We start from the raw sequence: 19,438 nt of genomic DNA, 5'->3' as shown, positions 1-19,438 counted from the left end.
CACTCCACACCGCACCCCGGACTCAAGACGAGTCCGGTCCAGCTTACAATCAAGGAAGAGGACCGCAAGAGCGAACCCGGGACCCTGCCCTTGGCGGACTCGGTCTCTCCGCGCCTGCTTCCCTTCTCGGGGTTGGGGTCGGGGTCGGAGTCCGCCGGTTGCCGAGGGGGTTCCTGTATTGACCGGGCTGGGACCGACTTGTGTCCTGCTGTAACCCCGGGCAACAGCAACATTCCCACGAGCTCTCAACCTGTCATTCAAACTAGGACAGGACGTCTTTCAGTTAAACCTTCAATTATTCAGTCGGGCTCCCGATAGTTCCCAATCATGTTGATCAGGGGCTTATTTAACTCTGTTCAGAGGGCCGAGTCTTCGTCGTTAGAATCTAGCTCTGCGATTCGAGCAATCGCATCTCTCTTACTCTACTGGAATATACTGTAGTTCTGCTCTCTTCCTGTCTTGATTCTTCTGAGTTGTAGTAACAGGAATTAATTTTCATTATGAAGTCTTTCCTTTTTCCTTCAGTCTCCGAGAGGGATTTTTCCCCTTTTTTCAGCGCTGACTCGCCAGCCTTTACGTTCGTTAATTCGGCTTTTATTTTTTTATTTTTCCTGTGAGACTCTGTGAGACTGCGGGCTCAGGGTGAGAGTGTTCAGGTCTCGTGGTGTCAATATCTCACACTCTGTGAGACTGTGGGCTCAGGGTGAGAGTGTTCAGGTCTCGTGGTGTCAATATCTCACACTCTGTGAGACCGTGGGCTCAGGGTGAGGGTGTTCAGGCCTCATGGTGTAAACATCTCGCACTCTGTGAGACTGCGGGCTCAGGGTGAGAGTGTTCAGGTCTCGTGGTGTCAATATCTCACACTCTGTGAGACCGTGGGCTCAGGGTGAGGGTGTTCAGGCCTCATGGTGTAAACATCTCGCACTCTGTGAGACTGCGGGCTCAGGGTGAGGGTGTTCAGGCCTCATGGTGTAAACATCTCGCACTCTGTGAGACTGCGGGCTCAGGGTGAGAGTGTTCAGGTCTTGTGGTGTAAACATCTCACACTCTGTGAGACTGTGGGCTCAGGGTGAGAGTGTTCAGGTCTTGTGGTGTAAACATCTCACACTCTGTGAGACGGCAGGCTCAGGGTGAGAGTGTTCAGGTCTCGTGGTGTCAATATCTCACACTCTGTGAGACTGCGGGCTCAGGGTGAGGGTGTTCAGGCCTCATGGTGTAAACATCTCGCACTCTGTGAGACTGCGGGCTCAGGGTGAGAGTGTTCAGGTCTCGTGGTGTCAATATCTCACACTCTGTGAGACTGTGGGCTCAGGGTGAGAGTGTTCAGGTCTCGTGGTGTCAATATCTCACACTCTGTGAGACTGCGGGCTCAGGATGAGAGTGTTCAGGCCTGTGTTGAGGGACAGGCAGCTCCACAGCTCCTGGGTGTCTTGCCCAGAATGACCTGATGCAGATAAATGAGGGAAGGAAGATACCAGAGCAACAGTCCTTGTGCATCACAGGCAGGGCCCTGGGAGCTCCTATAGCTGGGTCAGGCTGCGAGTCTCTGTCTCCTGGACCAGGGCTCTGCAGTCACTCCCTCACCTCTGTACAGCACATGTGTACATAAGGGAGTGTCAACTATTTGTATCATGATGACACGGTTTTAGTTCTCTCATCTGAAATAGATGGGTAAGTGTAGTAATCAACACCCCACAAGAACATAAAGATGGTTACTAAAAAGATATTCAGCCCATGTAGCTCATTCTCCTATTGCTCCTGCTTAATTAGAACTAATTAAGTTCTAATAGATCAGAAAGACTACAGAAACCAAAATTATCCTGCAGCTAGGATCACACCTTCCCCCTTCTCTTAAAGACAGACTGCTTTTCTTCTTAATTCTCTCTATTCATTGTAGGTTTAATTTCACACCTCTCTACACCTGTCCTGACTGGCCTCTCTGTCTGTCCCCTGCTCCTGCCCTCTCCCAGCCTTTGTTCTCCCACTACATTACCTTTGCTTACTCCCCTGTCTTTCTCCACCTGAAGAAGGCTCCACGGTCGAAACGTTGTGTTTTCTTTCTTCTTTTTTTCAGCATGGAATAAACCTATTACTTGTTCCTAATTAGAACTAAGCCTCATTAACGATTTCGGTGGCAGGCCTGCAGTAACAGGACCTCCCACATGAGGGCGCCAAAGGACCATAGCTCTGCAAGATGGTTTTGCTGGGTGTTGCTAATTAAGGGTTTAATAATAATATAATAATAATACACTTTATTTTATATAGCGCCTTTAAAGAATGACAATTTAAGAATAAAGAATTCTTATATTGACATAATTAGCTGTTTCCACTGTGATATTGGTGATTTGCTGTTAGCTGGGGTTAGCGCTCCTGTGAATAAAGGAATACAACATAAGTTCCTGCTCCTGCTGGACAGTGTCCCGACTCTCCAGCGGCACTAGGAGTGTCTCCGGTCAGGAATTCCAGCAGCACGGGGCACAGACTGGAGACACTCCTAGTGCCCTTGGAGAGGCAGGACACTGTCCAGCAAGAGCAGGAATCCTTGAGGCAGGAGACACACAGACTGGAGACACTCCTAGTGCCTTTGGAGAGGCAGGACACTGTCCAGCAAGAACAGGAATCCTAGAGGCAGGAGACACACAGACTGGAGACACTCCTAGTGCCTTTGGAGAGGCAGGACACTGTCCAGCAAGAGCAGGAATCCTAGAGGCAGGAGAAACACAGACCGGAGACACTTGAGCAAGGAAGAGGCAAGCAGCAGCACTCATCTCTCGTGTGGCTGTTTTGACCCAGAGCAGGAGCCTGGATGTGCAGGTTCAGTCTGCTGTTCGAGTCTGTGTCTGTGCAGCAGAGGCTAAGCGTCAGGCAGTCTGCCAGGCCCTGCGCAGTGTTAGACCCTGCAGCGCTGTGCTTGGAGGAACGGAACGGGTCCCTGCCTGAGCACAGGCCGGTGCAGCTCTGCAGACTGCCCACTGGAGCAGAGAGGGAGAGGAGGTTCCTGCATGTGGGACATTAACATGTCCTCTGACCAGCAGCGGAATGACTACTGGAGCTGATGGAGGTGGATTCTGTACAACAGGAAAGATGTGGTGGAGTGAGACAGAAAACAGATACTACTGATGACAAAATCTTCTGTTTCATTTCAATTTTTTTAATTTACAATATCATAACTTAGAGAAGCTAAAATAGAAGGGTTGGGTTTAGCAGTCCACAGTATTATTACAGGAAAATAACACCGTTCAGAGAATACCTGTGTTATGAAGCGCCCACTGTTATAGAAGTAATGTATTAACAGAGAAGACTAAGAGGGGAGACACTTCTTTACACAAAGAGTGGTGGGAGTGTGGAACATGGCTGAATCACTTGTGGTTGAAGCTGATACACTGGTTTCTTGAAGAAACAGCTGGATGAGATCCTGAGATCAATACTTATTACAAAATGGGCTAGATGGGTGGAATGGCTCCTTTGGTATGTAAGTGGAAACAGTCTTTCTGCACCCCACACTGACAGAAGAGGGTGTTCAGTGAGAACTACTGTAGGTGAAGGTGGAGAACAGAACACTGGGACACTGGACACCCCCCTCACCGGAGTCACTGGGCTCTGTTCCACGGAGTCTGAACTGGTCAAACCTCAGTCTGAAACATATTGTCTTTATATATTCAGAAAGTACAGTGATGTATCTGGATCCCGTTGTCTGAAACAGAATCATGTTCACTTCAGAGAGCTGTACACAGAAACAAACACGATTGAAACCCAACATTTCAGATCAGGGTCTCCCCAAATACCAACCTGTAGGATTAATCATGAGGTTAATACTGTAAATATGATTAATACAATATAATGTGTTTTATTTCACACTGCAGGTAAAGTTTTGTTGATACATGAGGACAGATTGTATTAAATTCACTTCTCAGAGGTAAACCTCAAGACCCAGCAGAATTCAAGTTTCTGATCTGTCCAGAACCAGGAAGTGCAGGTCAGTAATCGGGCTTCTCTGTCACCAGATTTCATACCGCTGGTCTGAGCTGAAGACGCCTCTGTCTGATATTCTGTTGCTGGACAGCCTGTGGAGACAGTAACCAGCAGTTACCTGTACTTCTGTGATACTCAGAGTGTTCACTGCATCTTTAACTACACCACAACACACTGTTCCCTGGCACCCTCTGTCTCTCACTGTCTCCCACACTCCCTCCCTCTGTCTCTCACTGTCTCCCACACTCCCTCCCTCTGTCTCACACACTCCCTCCCTCCCTGTCTCACACACTCCCTCCCTCTGTCTCCCACACTCCCTCCCTCTGTCTCTCACTGTCTCCCACACTCCCTCCCTCCCTGTCTCCCACACTCCCTCCCCCTCTGTCTCACACACTCCCTCCCCCTCTGTCTCACACACTCCCTCCCTCTCTGTCTCACACACTCCCTCCCCCTCTGTCTCACACACTCCCTCCCCCTCTGTCTCCCACACTCCCTCCCCCTCTGTCTCCCACAGTCCCTCCCCCTCTGTCTCACACACTCCCTCCCCCTCTGTCTCACACACTCCCTCCCCCTCTGTCTCACACACTCCCTCTCCCTCTGTCTCACACACTCCCTCCCTCTGTCTCACACACTCCCTCCCCCTCTGTCTCCCACACTCCCTCCCTCTCTGTCTCACACACTCCCTCCCTCTCTGTCTCACACACTCCCTCCCTGTCTCACACACTCCCTCCCTCTCTGTCTCACACACTCCCTCTGAATTGAGTTCAAGAGGCTTTATTTGCACGGCCAATGGATTTCTGTGTTGCTAAGCATACACAATTAACACAACATCTACAGACATTTACAATACATACACATCATGATACATTTACATATAAACATATAGAGCATTACTGAGAGAGAGGCTCACTGTTCCTCAGGCTATGACAGATCACCTACCGGGCTGCCAGTTCAGATGAGTTCCCTCCTCCCTCTCCCAGTAGGATTGGGACCTGTTGTGATTCTGGCAGGTGTGGGAACTCTGGGATTAGATTTCTGAATTTGGGGAAGAATGTTTCTCTAATCCCAGAGTATCTGTCACAGTGCAGTAGGAAGTGCACCTCTGTCTCTATTTCTCCCCGCTGGCAGTGGGAGCACAGCCTGTCCTCTCTGGGCAGCCAGGTCTGCCTGTGTCGCCCAGTTTCTATGGCCAGGCTGTGGTCACTGAGCCTGTACTTCCTCAGGGTCTGTTTCTTTTTGCTGTTTCTTATCTTGGTCAAATATTCGGCTAGTGTGTATTGTCTGTTTAGGGTTCTGTAGCATTCCAGTTTATGTTGTGTTTGTGTGTGTGTGTCCCAGTGTGTGAGATATTGCTGTTTGATCTGTGCTGTGATGTGGTTGAGTCTGGGTTGTGGTGCTCTAGCAGTGCTGTCCTGAGGCTGGTTAGTGTCGGTGTGGCTCAGGTCAGTGAGCCTCAGGACCAGCTGGCTCAGGGGGCTCTGTTCTGGGCTCAGCTCTTGGCTCAGCAGGGCTTTGTGGTGGTAGGAATTTTGGTTGCTGCTTTTAAGGTGTAGCCAATACTTTAATACTCTTTTCTGTACTGTATGTTTATCAATAGTGGGTACTGGCCTAATTCGGCCCTGCACCCGTTGTTAGGTGTTATTCTCTGCACACGGAGGATGTTTCTACAGATCTCCATGTGCAGAGTTTCTGTGGGGTGTGTGTCCCATTGAGAGTAATCCTGGTCTGTGAGGGGACCCCACACTTCACTGCCGTATAGGGCAATGGGTTGGATTACACTTTGAAATATTTGGAGCAGATTCTTGTTGGTTGGTTGATGTTGAAGAGCCTCCTTCTTATTGCATAGAAAGCCATGAGTGCCTTCAACTTCACTGCCAGGTCAAAACTCCCAGATGAGCTGATTGTCAGACCGAGCTGGATGTGTCCTGCAGTGTGTTGCTGTTGAGATGTGTCCTTCAATGTGTTGTTGTTGAGTGTGAAGGGCTATTTGTTTCCCTGAAGTCTGGCTCGGTCTGTAGTGGCAATGCTTGTCTCACACACTCCCTCCCGCTCAATTCAATTCTGTTTTCTCACTGTCTCACACACTCCCTCCCTCTCTCACCTCACAGTCTGCAGGGCTGCGCTGCTGGAGACGACACTGTGAATCCTCAGAGCCCCCTGCTCAGTGATGTCATTGTTACTGACACTGCAAGAGATACAAGACAACTGATCAGATCAGCGCTGAAGAGATCCCAGAATATATTACTCACATTTCCTGTTCTTCAATAATCTTTTGCACATGTTTTTACACTAGAGTGCAGCCCCACTTGGGTGACACAGAGGGCCGTATTGCACCAGCAGTTTCACTGGGAGACACTCAGCAGCCATTTGACACTGACAGCCTCACTGCGCAGCAGGTCTGGGGAGGAGAGTGAAACTGCTGCTCCAGGTAATGAAGAGGGGACAGACTGTACAAGACCAGAGTGTGATTTACTCAGGACACCAGGGTTCAAGCATCTTCTTTTACAAACAACTCCTGGATCATTAATCATCAAAAAGTCAGAAACTCAGTTTCTTCTTATGTGTAGAAAAGCACCTCCTACTGCAGTGAGCCTGGTCACTATTGTACGGACAGTTTGGGCCAATAGGACCACCTACAGCAGAAACCTGGCTGTCACTGTAGGTTTCCCATCCCAGGACTGACCAGGTCAGATCTTACTACTGATATCTGACAAGATCAGGCTACAGGGGGTAACAAAACTGTCAGTCTAGTGCAGCTGTATTCAGCACCCTAATGAGAAAGATCTAGAGGATATACTTCTAATTACACTTACTGCCTCCTGTGGTATGGCTGTAGAGTGATTACATTTATAAGATGACAACATACTAACAATGGAGGTTACTGGCTCTCGATCAGTTGATCAATACTGGCAATCAGAATGGCAATACCACTGGCTCTCAGACACTCACTCCAGGACCTGGACTTTGTACAGGCAGGGATACAGCAGCTCAATGCAGTCGTCAGAGATGCCGCAGTGACTCAGGTCCAGCTCACAGATCTCCTCTGACTGCTGCAGCACCAAGGCCAGAGCCCTGCAGGTCCGCAGGTCCAGCTGTGTGTGACTGAGGTCCACCTCCTTCCCCATGGCTGTGCAGAGGGCCAGGGCTCGGGCTGATGGTCCCTCCTCTCCCCCCAGGGTCAGGCACAGGAGCTGCTGCAGAGTCCTCTTACTGGCGCTGTGGGGACAGAGGGCTGGGAGTCAGACTCTGACCTGGGCTTCACCCTGCTGCTCCTGCATGCGTCCCTGACCTCTCCACTGGGCTCTCAGTTACTGTCCTGCTGAAAACCACTGGAGAGAAATGAGGCTGAGAAAGGTCTGTTCAGTGGCATCCTGAAGGAGCAGAGTTCATCACCTCCACACCCCATCTCTCAGCTGTTATAGTTTCCAGGATTCTCAGCTGGTGAGGAATCAGCACGTCTGTGTCTCCTCTCACACAGGGAGAACAGGACTGCTGACGCCCAGCTAGTGAGGAATCAGCAGGTCTGTGTCTCCTCTCACACAGGGAGAACAGGACTGCAGACGCCCAGCTGGTGAGGAATCAGCAGGTCTGTGTCTCCTCTCACACAGGGAGAACAGGACTGCAGACGCCCAGCTGGTGAGGAATCAGCACATCTGTGTCTCCTCTCACACAGGGAGAACAGGACTGCAGACGCCCAGCTGGTGAGGAATCAGCACGTCTGTGTCTCCTCTCACACAGGGAGAACAGGACTGCAGACGCCCAGCTGGTGAGGAATCAGCACGTCTGTGTCTCCTCTCACACAGGGAGAACAGGACTGCAGACGCCCAGCTGGTGAGGAATCAGCAGGTCTGTGTCTCCTCTCACACAGGGAGAACAGGCCTGCAGGCGCCCAGCTGGTGAGGAATCAGCACGTCTGTGTCTCCTCTCACACAGGGAGAACAGGACTGCAGACGCCCAGCTGGTGAGGAATCAGCAGGTCTGTGTCTGCTCTCTCACAGGGAGAACAGGCCTGCAGACGCCCAGCTGGTGAGGAATCAGCAGGTCTGTGTCTCCTCTCACACAGGGAGAACAGGCCTGCAGACGCCCAGCTGGTGAGGAATCAGCACGTCTGTGTCTCCTCTCACACAGGGAGAACAGGACTGCAGGCGCCCAGCTGGTGAGGAATCAGCAAGTCTGTGTCTCCTCTCACACAGGGAGAACAGGACTGCAGACGCCCAGCTGGTGAGGAATCAGCAGGTCTGTGTCTCCTCTCACACAGGGAGAACAGGACTGCAGACGCCCAGCTGGTGAGGAATCAGCAGGTCTGTGTCTCCTCTCACACAGGGAGAACAGGACTGCAGACGCCCAGCTGGTGAGGAATCTACTGGTTTAACAAGCTTGTAAACCTGCAGTGTGTGGAAGAGAGCTGGTGCAGGAGTCTGGACAGTCAGACACACTGTGACAGAGCCTCACCTCAGACGGACTCTGTGCAGAATGGGGAAGAGCTCCTCCAGCCCAGCGTCTCCAATCTCACAGTCTTTCAGAACCAGGGTGGTGGTGCCGCTGGCCCGCTGGACCGCAGTGTGGACGGTCCTGCAGTCGCTGGCGCTGAGAGACAGGCAGCTGTCCGGCGCCGACAGGTCCAGCCCAGCCGAGCAGGAGAAGTCCAGTGTGCGCTGCAGGGCCTGGAGCAGCGCCTCTGCTGCTGTGGGCTGCTCTGAGCCGACAGCACTGTGCAGGAACCTCAGGAGCAGATCTCTGTCCAGCCTGTTTCAGGGAAGCACAGACACTCGGTCAGCAGCACCGCCTGGACCGCAGGAGCCCCAGGCTGGAGATCCTCTCTGGAGCTCAGCTCAGGGCCAGAAGCTCTGATTAGGCTCAAGGGTTTCCACATGACAGAAACTCCTATTTGCTGACTGACTTTCAGATTTTTGCACTATGCAACACGTGGAGTTAATTGACAGTTGAATTGTTCAAGAGCACAGCACAGACAATCTTTAATAAAGTGGAAATTAAACCCACTATAACAGATGACACCCACACTGAAAGATCATTCTCTGAGCAGTTAACACACTTGTGCATAGGACAGAACAGTGTCTCGGGCTCCCAGGTGTCAAACACTGCAGACAGGAAACTGGAATAAGGAGGAGAGTGAAAACAGTGCAGAGCCTGACCCACGGACCTCAGCTCGGAGACTCTGTGCAGGAGGGCTACAGCGCTCTCGATGTCTCCCTCCGCGATGGAAGCAAAGCTCAGGTTGAGTCTGACGCCACTGCAGTGCTGGAGGGCGAATCGCAGGGCAGCGCAGTCCCTGCTGTCCAGCACTCTGGTGTTCAGGTTGATCCAGTCACCTGCTGCTTTCACAAAGCTGAGCACAGAGTCCCTGGCTCTCCTCTGGAAGAGCTCTCGGAGAACTGCCAGATAGAACCTGGAGTGCAGCCTGGGAAAAGCAATTAAGATCATTAGTACTGTGATGTTCATTCCATTAAGGTCTGTGATTGAATGAAAACTAGACACAAACTAGGTGATTGCTAACTACGATTCCCTGCCCTGACTCACAGCAGCGGCCCGTCCCAGTACCGACCCGACTGGCCCTGCTGAGCTCCTGAGATCTGACCAGGTCAGGCCACAGGGCAGGAACACAGCTGGTCACGCCAGACCAGACCTTTACAGATGTACACACAGGAACATCCTGCCAGTCTTCTGACTGGGGAGGAGACCTGTTCTCTGTCTGCTGCCCTCAAAGCTGAAACAGACTCCTCTGTCAGTGGTGCTTGAGGAGAACACAGCCCCGTTCCAGCCTGAGGAAGAGTGAGGAGACTTCAGGCTCCCACGTGGCTAAACGAGTGAAGAGCACAGGGACACCATCACGAGACGGTGGACAAGCACTCCCAGGGTGCGGTGCTCAGCTGGCTCAGGGCCAGTGGGATTAATCACACTGGTCTCCTCAGGCTGGCGGAGCTGTCAGTGAGGCTGCCCCTCTGTTCTACTCAGCTCTGAGCCTCCTCGATCTCTGTGGAGCTCAGTGTGTGGGGAGAGGGGTGGGTCTCAGGAGCCTGGAGCCTGTCTGTAGATCCTCATTGTTCCTGCATGAACACAGGGGTCACTGCTCCGAGCGAGAGGTAAGGACACAGGTGGGGATTCCAAACTAGGAGGACAGATAAGAAAATATCTGGTTCATCTAAAGTTAGAGAAGCAGAGGTGACTCCAGGTGCTGGGAACACAGCAAGAGAGGACAGTAGGGGACAGTGGCCTGAGCTGCCGCACTGCACTGAGAAGCCCCTGAAGGACAGACCCCAGGACACATAGCTGAGCACAGCTCATCACATCCTGCCTGGGATGTCCTACATCATACAGTACAGGGAGACGTCCTGGGGCAGACACAGATGATACAGGTCCATTCAGATAGCTACAGCACACACAATACAGGGGATTTACTGCTGTCTGATCTGTACTGCACTGACCGTTTCAACTGAAGCCTGTCCAGGAAAGGCACAAGATCCCTCCAGTGCTCCTCTGTGATCCCTCCGCTCCTAAGATCCACTGTGATCTGTTGTGTTGTGAGCTGCAGTAGATAGCGACACACTGTCCAGTCCAGCCTGCAGGGAGAGAGGTCTCCCCCTGTCTTCTCCAAGAACAGCTGAGTCAGCTCATTGTCCTGAGCCTCATACACAGCTCCAGCCAGCTGCTCCAGGGTCTCTCTGGACAGTCTGTTAGAGAGAAACACACACACAGCAACATGCTGATCACACTGTTTAATACAGGGCTGTATTACCTCTGTCTCACTGGTGTTCAAACTGTTTAATACAGAGCTGTACATGTTCTGTCTCACTGGTGTTCACACTTTTCACTATACAGGACAGTATATCCTGTGAGTCTTGTTAGTGCTCATATTCCTCTCAGCTGCGAGAGCAGTACAGACACACTGAGGTCCCCTGTCCTGAGTGGCAGAGCCCTGCTCAGAGAGCAGTGTGGTCAGAACAGTGCAGTGTCACAGCTGACAGTCTGCAGACAATCTGAAGGCTCAATGGGAAACAGAGCAGGAGCAGTGTGTGCTGCCCAGTGCTGTACACTGAAGAGACTCACCTGACAGTCAGGGGACCCTGGTGACACAGCAAGACAGTGAGGGAACGCCCGTCTATGCAGCAGGCAGTGAGGTCCAGGCACTGGACTGTCCACACTCTCAGGAGAGATGCCAAGCTGCTCAGCACTCTGGACAGCAGCCTCTCTCCTTGCTGTGCAGCGTTCAAGACCAGAGACAGCTCCTCCACACACACTGGGGCTCTGTGTCTGACTGAGGTCACCCGTTTGGCCAGTGTTACTGTCAGAGTCTCGTTCATTCTGAAACAGAATATAGGTCTTACTCACTGTTATACTTTCAGGACATTATATTGTTTTGACTTATCTATATTATATTTCATTTCTTTTTTTATAAATTGCTCACTTCAGATTTTGTAAGAAGATGTAAGATATGAATTAACGTATTTAAACTTTAATGCCAAGTGGTGTTGGACACAAAGGATGAAACTGGTTCTCAGTGTAATAACTACATTCTGATCTGCTCAGTCTAGTTTCCTTGACATGTTAGCATGTCTGGGGTGTATAAATGTCATTCACACAATTAAAAGAAAGATGCCCAAGATGGGGACTGGACAAGATGGGACTGGACAAGATGGGCTGCTGACAATTACTGGAACAGCTGGGACTGGAAACAGCTGAATCTCCTGCTCCAGGCAAGATTAATATATTTAGAAACTGCCAGAAGTATAAGAAGGGTTAGTATATCCATAACCTGGACAGCCTTAGCACACCCAGCACTGGACAACATCTTTAACAGGAGCAACAGGACAGCTCTGCTGCACCCAGCACTGGACAACATCTTTAACAGGAGCAACAGGACAGCTCTGCTGCACCCAGCACTGGACAACATCTTTAACAGGAGGAACAGGACAGCTCTACTGTACCCAGCACTGGACAACATCTTTAACAGGAGGAACAGGACAGCTCTACTGCATCCAGCACTGGACAACATCTTTAACAGGGGAAATAGGACAGCTCTACTGCACCCAGCACTGGACAGCATCTTTAACAGGAGGAACAGGACAGCTCTACTGCACCCAGCACTGGGCAACATCTTTAACAGGGGAAATAGGACAGCTCTACTGCATCCAGCACTGGACACACATCTTTAACAGGAGAAACAGGACAGCTCTACTGCATCCAGCACTGGACAACATCTTTAACAGGAGAAACAGGACAGCTCTACTGCATCCAGCACTGGACAACATCTTTAACAGGAGAAACAGGACAGCTCTACTGCACCCAGCACTGGACAACATCTTTAACAGGGGAAATAGGACAGCTCTACTGCACCCCATATAGCAGTGTCCCTGAACACCTCTCTCACGTCCCTTCAGCTCTCCCTAAGGACAGAGTGCTGTAGCTGGACACAATACGTGTGGACACACCATCTAGCAGAGTCTCACTCTTGCTGACGTCTGGCTCCAGTCACACTGCCTGCAGTGAAATATCAGCCTGTACATACCCACAGTGCATTCTGTCAGTGAACCAGAGTTCCAGTGAAAGACATCAGGGCCTGTTTCCACACCCACACTATGGAAACCCACACACACTGATCACACACACATAGATTCTCCCTCTCCTGGACACTTACCTCAGCTTCTGCAGGTGTGTCAGGCTCTTGAAGAGAAGCCCAGCTCCTTTCAGAGAGATTCTCCTGGGCATCACAGTGAGCTGGACTCTGGAGTCAGACCAGCCCAGCACTCTGCCCACTGTGCTGCAGGTGTGATTGCTCAGCACTCCTGCCACTGTAACTGAGAAGCCCAGAGCCTGAAGGAGAGCCGACGCCATCTGATCTTCCTCTGTGGAGAGCACTGAGAGGACTTTACAGGCGTCCAGGAAAAATCTGTCACCACAGCTGGAAAACAAAATAAACAAGACATGAGGAAGGAGTTTCTATCAGGAAAGAGACCAGTCACAATCAGACACAAAGGACACTACAGACATCAGGAGGGAGTAACACTGACCTACACCTGCCCCACTCACCCCACACACTGACCTACACCTGCCCACTCACCCCACACACTGACCTACACCTGCCTCACTCACTCCATACTGACCTGCACCTGCCCCACTCACTCCTCACTGACCTACACCTGCCCCACTCACTCCACACACTGACCTACACCTGCCCCACTCACTCCTCACTGACCTACACCTGCCCCACTCACTCCACACACTGACCTACATCTGCCCCTCTCACTCCACACACTGAACTACACCTGCCCCACTCACCTCACACACTGACCTACACCTGCCCCACTCACTCCACACACTGACCTACACCTGCCCCACTCACTCCACACACTGACCTACACCTGCCCCACTCACTCCACACTGACCTACACCTGCCCCACTCACCCCACACACTGACCTACATCTGCCCCTCTCAACGAAACAGGTGAACAGGCTCCCTTACAGCACAGAGCAACACAGCAGAGACACACTGAGAGAGGACTGTCTGTACACACACACTTACCTCAGCTGGGAAATATAGGGCAGGCACTGAAGGAAACTCCTCACTTCACTCTCTTCAGCTGACCAGCCCTTCAGCTCTACTGGTTTCCTGACTGTGTGGAGTTTCAGCACTTCAAGGAAGAGGGAGGCCTTTCTCTTGGAGAGGTCTATAGCCCAGACTGCAGGAGCTGACTGGAAAACTGGCTGGAGTGCTGGGAGAACATTCCTGCCTGTTTGAGACTCATAGTCCTTCACAAGGGAATACAGATCCAGCTGGAAACTGGTCATTTCAAAACTACCTTCCTCTTCAAAATCAGCAAAAAACTCATTGAATCCAAAAACTGAAAGCAGTGCTTTCACAACCTTCTCTCCTGTCTGTGTCTCCCACTCTGCTCCTTGCAGACACAGATCCATCAGGAATGAAATGGCTTTGTGTTTCTGCTCCTCAGACTCCTGTATCCTCTTAGAGAACCTGAAAGAGAGGAGGAGACAGACTGAGGTCCATTTCTCTCAGCTGTGTTTCCAGTGGCTGCTGTGCAGGAACTCTCAGACACAAGGAGCCATTTCCCTGAATCTTCCCCTGAAAGGAGGGAACAGAGAAGAGTGTGTGAAGGAGGAGTGAGGGGAGTGAGCACAGCTCTCACCACAGGAGTGACTCTTCACACTCTCCCTCAGCTCTCCTCACACACTCCTTCCCCAGAGACACTCTCACACACCCTGGCTCTTCACTCTCTGCACTCCAGTCACTGGGACACTGGAGCTTTAGGAACACAATCCCACTGTGGATCAGGGACAGAGCTGTATTCCAGCACAGGGTCTCTCCCAGGACAAACACACAGACTGAGGGACCTTAGAAAATACAGCTGGACTCACACATCTGTGATTGACCAGCTGGGGAAAGCAGACTTTAGTAAATGTGCAAATAAACTAAAAATATTATTTTTAAGCATGGGACTGTCACAACAGGGACCTCTTACTTCCAACTAAAGTAATAAAAAGTCAAGCATATGATAGAATATAAACCTAGTGTCAAACTTCTTCATAGACTAGTTTATTGATCATAAAATTATAAATATACTGTCCTACACAGAAAGGCTGAAGGAACAGAGTCTCTTTAGTCTTGAACAGAAAAGACTGTGAGGAGACCTGATACAAGTATTAAGGGACTGTCCTACATGGACAGGCTGAAGGAACTGAGTCTCTTTAGTCTTGAACAGAGACTTTGAGGAGACTGATACAAGTATTAAGGGGTAGTCCGTTGGTCTCAGAGCTTTTGAACCTTGAACTCGGAGATAAACCAGAAGAATTAATGTCCAGAGAATTTAGGGCAACTCCCTAAACACAGGCCAGTGGAGGTAACTTCCTGAAAGACCCTGAGGGAATTAACAACTGATTTAGGGAATATTAGGCTCTGCTAATCTCTACTCTTTTAAGTCTCATTCTACAACCTGTGAAATAACAGATTTTCTTGACTCTCTGGATTTGTCAGCACTGGATGATGCAGCTAGATGTGATCTCAACTCTAATTTGACAGTGAAGAAATAATTGATGCAATAAAAACACTCCAGAACAGCAAAGCCTCCACTCTGGATGGATTCGGGACGGAATGATCTCAGCTTTATTGTAAAACCATGGATCCTTTGTCACTACATGTGGGAGAAGACTCAATACAGAACGTTGTCTTCCCTAAGTCACTGCATGAAGTAAATGTCTGTCTCCAACTCAGAAAAGGCAGGGAAGAGACAGATCATCTCATCACCTGTAAAGTTAGTTGAATTCTGATCTGAAAAAACTGCAGAAATACTGTCTGCTAGATCAGCTGAGCAATTATCATCCCTCATCCTGTCTGATCCTGGATTAGTCCCTGGATGATTTTCCTCCTCTAATCTTTGACGCCTGCTGAATATTTTATAATATTGTTAGACACTAAAGGAGCAGCAAATCAGAATAAACAGAAGAACATATTTCTGGTGCTTAAACGTTTTGGTTGGAGACTCATGTGTCAACTTGTCATGACAGCTGTCCTGCGGCTACCGGTATCCCTGGGAAACTGTCGCATCCTCATGAAGGCTCACAGTTTTCCAGGGCTTGCGAAAGGGAATGAGTGACCTGGAAATATATACTGTAGCCCCAGAGAGAGAGAGACCGGAAGGACAGCAAAGCACAGGAAACAAGGGACAGGACAGAGTAGGAGCGTCCTCTGCAGCCAGCGTGACATGTTTGTATTCACAGGGTTCCTATGCACAAACATGAAGCGATGAGCTCACAGACCTTTTATCTCTGTGGTTCTGGTCAGTCCTTGGTGTAGAGTACAGCGTGAGGGCACACCTTGACCTCTGAAGACACAGGTATGGGTGCCTTTGCTAGATCGTCACATTTCTCCCAGCTGAAGTCGTGTCTTTTGCAGTACGCAATGTAGTGACCCAGGACACGTTTGCTGGCAGGCGGGCATATCTGTGTCTTCAGAGGTCAGGGTCGCCGTGCACGGTCACGTGATCAGCTGAAAATGAAGACACTATATCTCGAGGACGAAAGCAGTTGGAAAGTTATTTTCAACAGCACAAAGCGGACAAACGCCGCACTAACCAATGACACAGGTCTGGTGTCCCTACAGCGTTGTAAGGGGCTGAGTGACGCCACAAACCCGAAAAAACAAAGCGCTATATCTCGGAAACTGAAAACAGCACAAACGCGTCTTTCAACGGCACAGACGCAGCACTAACGAATGAGGTGGGTTTCAGTGACTGTGATGTTTGTAGGGGGTCAAACTTCACAGAGCTCTCTCGTTGACATTAGAGCCCCTGGCAATGGGTGGATCAAACCAGCCCAGTATTGGGAAAGTTACCAACACAGAGACCTGTGTATGAATGTGTACTTATTCCAGATTATTTATACATCCAATCATTTTGGGTGCTTTTATTTTGTCTGAAAGCTTTAGGTTCAGTGTTCGGCTGTTTTTTGTGTTTTTTAGTTTGTATTTGTCTTGTTAAAACTTCAAAAATTTTCTAATAAAATATTTAAAAACATTCGCGGTGTCAAGCATCAGTATTAGAGATCTGAACAAGAGCCCAGAGCCTCAGATATTATCAAAGGGAAAAAGTGCTGCTGTTGGGACACAATTGTGTTCTAATGACACCTGTGAACACAGTTCCGTAGAGCCCATCATCGTAATGTAAGACTCCTCATTGGATTTCAGCTCAGTGTGTCTGCCCACCATGCTTCATTAAATATATAAAACAGATTGTTGTCAAGAAAACCTGCAGAGAGCATCCATCTGGTGTTCAGCCTCACTCTGTGCTGAAGTCCCAGATGGCTCTGTGGGCCTGAGGACACAGTCTGTGTGTTCATCTTCTGAAAAGATGAAGAGGTGCAACACACAGAGCACTGCAGTGGAGCTGTGTGTCACATGGGCTGTGTGTCCCATGAGCTCAGTGTGAGAGACAGTGTCCTGGTTTACACCCTGTCTGTGCTGTAGACCCAGGAGAGAGAGACAGACAAGTTAAAATACTGTCTGTTGTCTCTCAATGTTCACACACAGCTGTCTGATCATTAACCACCCATTACAGTCTCCCAGTGAACAGGTTCCCTTACAGCACAGAGCAACACAGCAGAGAGACACTGAGAGGACTGACTGTACACACACACTTACCTCAGCTGGGAAATATAGGGCAGGCACTGAAGGAAACTCCTCACTTCACTCTCTTCAGCTGACCAGCCCTTCAGCTCTACTGGTTTCCTGACTGTGTGGAGTTTCAGCACTTCAAGGAAGAGGGAGACCTTTCTCTCAGAGAGGTCTATTGCCCAGACTGCAGGAGCTGACTGGAAAACTGGCTGGAGTGCTGGGAGAACATTTCTGCCTGTAAGAGACTCACAGTCCTTCACACGGGAATACAGATCCAGCAGGAAATCACACTGAGGCTCCTTATTGGAATCGTTATCAAAAGGAAAGTGAGTGTAGCTGCACACTGATGATAACAATTCCAAGACCTTCTCTCCTGTCTGTGTCTCCCACTCTGCTCCTTGCAGACACAGATCCAGCAGGAATGAAATGGCTTTGTGTTTCTGCTCCTCAGAGTCCTGTATCCTCTTAGAGAACCTGAAAGAGAGGAGGAGACAGACTGAGGCCCATTTCTCTCAGCTGTGTTTCCAGTGGCTGCTGTGCAGGAACTCTCAGACACAAGGAGCCATTTCCCTGAATGGGGATCTTCCCCTGAAAGGAGGGAACAGAGAAGAGTGTGTGAAGGAGGAGTGAGGGGAGTGAGCACAGCTCTCACCACAGGAGTGACTCTTCACACTCTCCCTCAGCTCTCCTCACACACTCCTTCCCCAGAGACACTCTCACACACCCTGGCTCTTCACTCTCTACACTCCAGTCACTGGGACACTGGAGCTTTAGGAACACAGTCCCACTGTGGATCAGAGACAGAGCTGTATTCCAGCACAGGGTCTCTCCCAGGACAAACACACAGACTGAGGGACCTTAGAAAATACAGCTGGACTCACACATCTGTGATTGATCAACTCGATAAATTAAACATTGATTAACACACAAGTACTGAAATTTTTACAGATAATAATGAACACAAAGGTTTGGAGCCTGATGTTTCTTTTAATATAGAGAAGTGCACAGCACTGCTGAAATACACTAAGCTGTTGAAGTTGACAAATTAGTTATACCTTCTGACGCTGTGCGAAAGAAAAAACATGCAAACGTAAGGATACATAATTATAAGCAGAGGAATTGAATCAGGGAAATTTATGTTAAAATAGTTTAACACTAATAAGTCCTCACTTAGGTGTAGGTCAGTGTGTGGAGTGAGAGGGGCAGGTGTAGGTCAGTGTGTGGGGTGAGTGGGGCATGTGTAGGTCAGTGTGTGGAGTGAGTGGGGCAGGTGTAGGTCAGTGTGTGGGGTGAGTGGGGCAGGTGTAGGTCAGTGTGTGGGGTGAGAGGGGGAGGTGTAGGTCAGTGTGTGGGGTGAGTGGGGTAGGTGTAGGTCAGTGTGTGGGGTGAGAGGGGCAGGTGTAGGTCAGTGTGTGGGGTGAGTGGGGCATGTGTAGGTCAGTGTGTGGGGTGAGAGGGGCAGGTGTAGGTCAGTGTGTGGGGTGAGTGGGGCATGTGTAGGTCAGTGTGTGGAGTGAGTGGGGCAGGTGTAGGTCAGTGTGTGGGGTGAGTGGGGCAGGTGTAGGTCAGTGTGTGGAGTGAGTGGGGCAGGTGTAGGTCAGTGTGTGGAGTGAGTGGGGCAGGTGTAGGTCAGTGTGTGGGGTGAGTGGGGCAGGTGTAGGTCAGTGTGTGGGGGAGAGGGGCAGGTGTAGGTCAGTGTGTGGAGTGAGTGGGGCAGGTGTAGATCAGAGTGTGGGGTGAGTGGGGCAGGTGTAGATCAGTGTGTGGAGTGAGAGGGGCAGGTGTAGATCAGAGTGTGGGGTGAGTGGGGCAGGTGTAGGTCAGTGTGTGGGGGAGAGGGGCAGGTGTAGGTTAGTGTGCGGAGTGGGTGGGGCAGGTGTAGGTCAGTGTGTGGGGTGAGTGGGGCAGGTGTAGATCAGTGTGTGGAGTGAGAGGGGCAGGTGTAGATCAGAGTGTGGGGTGAGTGGGGCAGGTGTAGGTCAGTGTGTGGGGGAGAGGGGCAGGTGTAGGTCAGTGTGTGGAGTGAGTGGGGCAGGTGTAGGTCAGTGTGAGGTGAGTGGGGCAGGTGTAGGTCAGTGTGTGGGGTGAGTGGGGAAGGTGTAGGTCAGTGTGTGGGGTGAGTGGGGCAGGTGTAGGTCAGTGTGTGGAGTGAGTGGGGCAGGTGTAGGTCAGTGTGTGGGGTGAGTGGGGAAGGTGTAGGTCAGTGTGTAGGGTGAGTGGGGCAGGTGCAGGTCAGTGTGTGGGGTGAGTGGGGCAGGTGTAGGTCAGTGTGTGGAGTGAGTGGGGCAGGTGTAGGTCAGTGTGTGGAGTGAGTGGGGCAGGTGTAGG

At 50.5% G+C, this 19,438-nt stretch overlaps 1 protein-coding gene across 4 annotated transcripts in view; it reads right to left on the bottom strand.

Annotated features, from left to right (window-relative positions):
• Positions 1–3,114: 3,114 nt before the first annotated feature.
• The window catches only part of LOC148839822 (uncharacterized), a 191,278-nt gene continuing 174,954 nt past the window's right edge, over positions 3,115–19,438 (bottom strand). For all 4 annotated transcript variants that reach the window (XM_088909656.1, XM_088909659.1, XM_088909657.1 and 1 more), the window contains exons 31-40: positions 17,138–17,584; positions 13,511–13,960; positions 12,626–12,889; positions 11,038–11,292; positions 10,416–10,661; positions 9,134–9,391; positions 8,425–8,718; positions 6,922–7,188; positions 6,074–6,157; positions 3,115–4,064 (exon numbers count right to left, since the gene is read on the bottom strand). In XM_088909656.1, the coding sequence (XP_088765782.1) occupies positions 3,998–4,064; positions 6,074–6,157; positions 6,922–7,188; positions 8,425–8,718; positions 9,134–9,391; positions 10,416–10,661; positions 11,038–11,292; positions 12,626–12,889; positions 13,511–13,960; positions 17,138–17,584 (2,632 nt within the window). In that variant the 3' untranslated portion in view covers positions 3,115–3,997. The remainder of the gene's footprint in view (positions 4,065–6,073; positions 6,158–6,921; positions 7,189–8,424; positions 8,719–9,133; positions 9,392–10,415; positions 10,662–11,037; positions 11,293–12,625; positions 12,890–13,510; positions 13,961–17,137; positions 17,585–19,438) is intronic.

The sequence above is a fragment of the Atractosteus spatula genome, chromosome 2, assembly GCF_055471065.1.
Source record: "Atractosteus spatula isolate fAtrSpa1 chromosome 2, fAtrSpa1.hap1, whole genome shotgun sequence".
In the NCBI taxonomy this organism is placed as follows: domain Eukaryota; kingdom Metazoa; phylum Chordata; class Actinopteri; order Semionotiformes; family Lepisosteidae; genus Atractosteus; species Atractosteus spatula.
This window is presented reverse-complemented; position numbering and strand designations above follow the sequence as displayed.